The following is a 5,946-nucleotide window of genomic DNA, read 5'->3' as shown; positions in this document are numbered from 1 at the left end:
GTGCTTTGGCCCCACTTTTTGGACTCCCAACACCTAGGGGCGACAAACTGACATTGGGTGGTTTCTCAGTGCATTAACAATTTTAAGGAGGATTAAATGCAAATTTCTATTTAAAAGAGTATTTAAGAGAGTGTGAAAATTATGTGTAGGGAGGCATTTGAAATGATTTATGTAAGGGAGAAGATTTCAAGTGAAGATCGTACCAAGTGTTTTTTTTTAACACCTTCTCTTCTTCAAGTGTTATGAATTTTATTTATTTTTACTCATGCATTGTAAATATGTTATGTAACTAAATCCCAAACTTTTTTGGGCTAATGATTATTTTATGGTTTTCATTTATTCAAAATTTATGTTAGAACTAAATGAGATATGCTGATATGTTAACTTTCTAAGCTTAATTTACTTTCAATTTGGCTAGTGGAAATGCTAAAATTCATTTTAGTCTAAAAATTTTGGAAGAAAACTAATAGAAAGACTGAGTTAACACATACTTATTTGGTATAATAAGAATATTGCTACTAAGGAAGTGCGTTCAATCAAAAAATATTAAATCGTGAGAGGTTTTGTATGGTTAGGATACTAAACTGAATATGAAAGTTTGATTTATTAAATGAAATTTGCTTTAGCTAAGTTTTTGCTATATCGTAAGAAACTATGTCATGCCAGCATGCATATACTTAAGAAAATCACTCACCTATACCTAATTAGATGAGTGCCCAACAAAAGTACACTAATGATATTGTGTGTGATGCATGTCAATTAGGATATTAAGCCATATCATCATTTCTTACTATTAAGATAGCACCACATCTAGATCCTTGAAGAATATGAAAATGGTTGGCCTATAAGTATTGTGATTTTAAAAAGAAATCATATAAATTTATTACAACATGTGATTAGTCTAGATTTACTCAAGTTTGAACTAATTATCCTCCACATCAAAGTGAATTCCTTACATGTCTCATCAACCATAAAAGCTCATATATTAATTTATACAACATGTTAAAAAAAATTGATTTAAAAAATGTTCATGTCAATAAAGAAAGATGACTCACATTCAAAAACAAATGAGATCATTCATCGAAAAAATTAATAAATATCAACTAATATAAAAAGTGATTTTTTTTATTGAAGTAATACATTTTTTTATAAATAAAAATAAATTCTATATTATTCTAAATAAATATATTATGTAGGATAAATATATAATAATATATTTATTTAGAATAATATTATTATAAAATAAATATATAATATAATTTTTTTAGAATAATTAATTTTTTACTTAATTATTTTATTTAAGTATTTTATTATGAAACCTACTAACTATGAAGCATTTTACAACCTTATCTGATATTGCTTCTTCTCTTATTATATTACTGAGAGTCCATTTGTTTTCTTCTTCTACTTGATCTCTATGCCCGTATGAGGCATTTCTACCCTACTCGCCGTTCCTTGTGCGGGGAAGAAAACCCATAGCACTTTCGCTATTTTTCTTTCAAGCTAATTACATCGCGGTGGCTCTTTCGTTGAAGACGGATTGCGTCCTCTTCAAGTAAGCTTCCTTCTTGTTTGTTTCGATTATGTCAGAGAGTGGGATTCTTTTTTTTTTTTCCCCTCCTTCTCTTCTTCGTTTTCTTGTACGCATCTTGGAAAGTGGAATATTAGTATGTGAATTTGCCTCAATTTTGTTTAGAGGATTATAACCCTAAAATTGGTGTTTCAGGTTCTTTCCTCGATTATGTGCCGAAGTTGAATTTCGATTTGTTGCTGAATTAGGTTATGGAGCGGCGTAGATTGCTTGAGGTGATGCTTTTCATATGCCTTTTTGGAGCTTGTGCGGGCAGAGGTAAGCGCCATTCATTTCTTAGGTGTTTTGTATTTGAAATAAGAAACATTGTTTATAATTTGTTTCTTTTTGTTTTTTATTTAGCAATTCGTGAGGCCGCAATTCTATGTATGGTGATATATTGCTTATTTTTTTTTCCTTCTTTTTGTGCAGAACTTAATATAAAATACAAAGATCGAAGTTCCATTTATAACAGTACTCTTGCTAAGATACTGGTGGAGTATACTGCCGCTGTGAGTTCTATTGCAAGCAATTTACAGCACCTACCATTGATATGCCAAAAATCAAATTTTTTATTCTTAGTAGAAATTCAACTTATTTGAATTTTTATGAACTCTTGTTTTTGTATGATTTATCTCTATATCTGGAGAGTTGAATTTCATTTTTTGCAGGTTTACACAGCAGATCTAACATCACTTTTTACTTGGACCTGCTCGAGGTGTACAGATATGACGGAGGTATATGCCAGTGCTTCCATTAAAGTTATTGTATTTGCATATATTTCATGTTCAGACTATTCCTTAGCATTTTTTTTTACTTGTAAATTTGTGAGTTTCTAAAGCTTATAGATCTGTTTTGACAATATTAATAGCAATATTCAGTTTCATTTTCAATATAAAGTGAAGTGAAATAATTTTTGCCTGCAAGCAGGGTTTTGAAGTAGTGGAAGTGGTTGTTGATGTCCAAAGCTGCCTTCAGGTGCTTTACTCTATCATCAGAACTTTTAAAATTTACTTTCTGCAGTGTTGTTTTTCTCGACTATGTATGATCAACCTCTATTTTTACTTTATACAAAAATGAATTGTTCTACAGGCATATGTTGGCGTTGCACAGGATCTTGACTCTGTTATTGTTGTTTTTAGAGGAACCCAAGAACACAGGTACTTAATTATCTTGTATATTTCTTTGATAACAAACTAATATAATAGTATAATGTGCTCCTATAGTTTCATTGCTAGCCTACCTACGATTCAAAGTCTATGAACAAACAATTTAGTTTAAATTGCTATCTATTTTCTGTATGTGTGCTATACTGCTATAGTTTTTAATTATTCAAAGGAATTGAAGGGCCTATTTGTGATGTTTGGCTAACGAAAATGAAAAATGTTTACTATCTGTTGAAATGTTTTGTAGACTTCATCAAAATAAATTTAATTATCATTATATTTATAATATTCATTAAGTTCTCTTAATATCAACTCATTTAGGCGATATTAGAGCACTATGATTAGTAAAGAAAATGAGCTTATGCCCAATGCAACTAAGCAATTTTCTAAACAAAGTTCTTTATTATTTAGACTTGCTTCGACTTATCTTTTTCACGAACTAATCAACTTTAACTAACGTAAGGCTCAAATTTACTTTCTTTTTGCTTAGTTTATTGCAAACCCTTTCCATTTTGTTAAAATATGTTTGCATAACTTTTATTCATCCTGTCTTTGGTGTATGGTTTTTAACTTTTTTTAATTCTCCTCTATAATTATTCACCTTTCTTATTGATTCATTTTTTACTCTTTATTTCATACTCTCAAATTACTTAAAAATAAATTTCTACTATTTTATTTGCTTTATGTTTGCAGCCCTTCATTAGTCATTTATTCATTTATTTTGTCATGCATTCATTTTAGCACTCACATTTCACACATTCAACTTAGTTGTTTTTTTTTTTAATCTCCCAACACTTAATCTCTGTGATTTTCTCTTTTCATTTTAATAATCTTTTTTATTTCTAAAAGTTATATGATTATCTATGCATCCTACATACTTGAAGTTATTGCACCAAGATATCTGTTAATCTTCTAGCAATATTGACTTCTAATTTCTTATTTTTCACCCACTAAAAGTTCATCTCTCTTTTTTTTTTTGTTAAATGAAATTGACACTTTATGGTGTTGAATGTTGGCCTTTATAAGAGAAGCATAAAACTAAGTTAAGCATTGCCAAGATAAGAAGGATTAGGTGGATGAGTGGCTTTACACTTAGAGACAAATTGCGAAATGAATATATTTGTGATAGGGTTGGTGTAGCTCCGATGACGGACACAATTAGAGAGAGTCGTCTTAGATGGTTTGATCACATTAAACGCTGACCATCTGATAATCCGATTAAAAGAGTTGAAGTTTTAGATTCAACGTATGTTAAAAAAGACAAAAGAGTTGAAGTTTTAGATTCAACGTATGTTAAAGAAAGAGGTAGAACTAGGATGACTTGGGCATATTGTATAAAAAATGATTTTAATTTATTAGAATTAAATGAAAATATGACACGAAAGAGGACGCAATGGAGAAAATGGATTAGTGTTGCTAGAACTCGTGTTCGGCTCGTTTGAAATAGCTCGTGTTTGAAATTGGCTCGTTAACAGTGTGTTCGTGTTTGACTCAATTTAAATATTCGTATTCGTGTTCGGCTCATGTTCAACTCAAAATTGACTCATTAAAATTAAATTGAAAAAAATAGATGTAGAGTATTGTATGCAAAAGAATGGATTCGAATATGGACCATGTTCAACTCAAAATTGAAAAAAAAGATGTAGAGTATTGGATTCGAATCTGGACCAAATGTATGCAAAAGAAGACACATAACCACATTACCACATGAGTTGTTACAATTTAACTTATATATAAATATATATAATATATTATCATATAAATAATTTACTAGAACAAAATGCGAAATGAATATATCCGTAATAGGGTTGGTGTAGCTTCTGTGACGGACAAAATTAGATAAAGTCATCTTTGATGGTTTGGTCACATTAAACGTCGACCATCTAATGATCCGATTAGGAGAGTAGATGTTTTAGATTCGACTTGTGTTAAGAAAGGCAGAGGTAGACATAGGAAAACTTGGGCTTATTGTATAAAAAATGATCTTAATTTACTAGAACTAAATGAAAATATGACACTAAATAGGACGTAATGGAGAAAGGATTCATGTAGCCGACCCCACGTCGTGGGATTAAGGCTTTGTTATTGTTGTTGTTGTCGTATATTATCATATAAATAATTATATAATTTTTTTTTTATTTCGAACTAAAATGAGCCAAACACGAGCTAACAAAAAGTTGTTTGTGTTTAGTTCGTTTATAATTCGAACTTTAAAAAATTATTCGTGTTCTGCTCGTTTACTAAACGAACGAGCCAAACATGAGCTGTTCGCGAGCAACGAGCTTTTTTGACAACCCTACATGTAGCCGACCTCAGTGGGATAAAGCTTTTGTTGTTGTTAAATGAAATTGACTGTAAGCATAATATAATTCTATATTTGAAGACATCGTGTCTTTCTTGAGAATAAAGATTACAGAACTGCCATACTTTTGATATAGATATTCACCACATTACCTAGTTGATAAAAAATAGTGAATTATTTTGCGGAAAGGCCACACTAAGTAGTTGCGTTGAAGGACTGTTTTTTTTGTTGATGGTGATTAGGAGGGTTTCACTAAACCAAAGTGGCATTTTAAACATATTTTCTTCATTCAGAATGCCCGTTATTTCTAGTTTTTTAAATTTGTTAGTGAATTAAATTGGTTTTATTACTGCAGTGTACAAAACTGGGTTGAAGATCTTTACTGGAAACAGCTTGATCTTAACTATCCGGACATGCCTGGTTCAATGGTTGGTATTCTTGGGATTTAATAAACCATCAATGAGTATCTGCTCACTTGAAAATATTACCTAATTATGCTATGTTATCGTAGGTGCACCATGGATTTTATTCTGCTTATCATAACACGACCATGCGTCCTGGGATTTTATACGGCCTTCAAAAAACCAGAGAGCTGTATGGGGACATGCAAATAACCGTTGTAGGGCATTCAATGGGAGGGGCTATGGCGGCCTTTTGTGCTCTTGATCTTAAAGTAACTTCACTCTTTCAAACCTAGTTTTATTTTTTGTTTCTAGCATGCATTGCCTTAACGCCATACCTTATGTTTTGCATTTCGTTTGAATAGTCAAACTATAGCCGCCACAGTATTTCATTTGAAATTAGTTATCATTTAACGCTTCATAGATTATTGGGTGGCTAGAAAATTATGAATTTTTCATGTTAGAGCTAATATATATATATATATATATATATATCAAATTATATGT

General features: G+C 30.7%; 1 protein-coding gene across 1 annotated transcript in view; it reads left to right on the top strand.

Annotated features, from left to right (window-relative positions):
- Positions 1–1,395: 1,395 nt before the first annotated feature.
- The window catches only part of LOC110024854 (lipase), a 7,943-nt gene continuing 3,392 nt past the window's right edge, over positions 1,396–5,946 (top strand). Inside the window, exons 1-8 of the mRNA XM_020725029.1 lie at positions 1,396–1,555; positions 1,727–1,849; positions 2,003–2,082; positions 2,242–2,307; positions 2,501–2,548; positions 2,663–2,730; positions 5,394–5,466; positions 5,550–5,711. Coding sequence (XP_020580688.1) covers positions 1,783–1,849; positions 2,003–2,082; positions 2,242–2,307; positions 2,501–2,548; positions 2,663–2,730; positions 5,394–5,466; positions 5,550–5,711 — 564 coding nt within the window. The 5' untranslated portion in view covers positions 1,396–1,555; positions 1,727–1,782. The remainder of the gene's footprint in view (positions 1,556–1,726; positions 1,850–2,002; positions 2,083–2,241; positions 2,308–2,500; positions 2,549–2,662; positions 2,731–5,393; positions 5,467–5,549; positions 5,712–5,946) is intronic.

This window comes from Phalaenopsis equestris, unplaced genomic scaffold (assembly GCF_001263595.1).
Source record: "Phalaenopsis equestris unplaced genomic scaffold, ASM126359v1 Scaffold000276, whole genome shotgun sequence".
NCBI lineage: Eukaryota > Viridiplantae > Streptophyta > Magnoliopsida > Asparagales > Orchidaceae > Phalaenopsis > Phalaenopsis equestris.
Note: the sequence above shows the minus strand (reverse complement) of the source record. Positions and strands in the feature narration are given on the sequence as shown.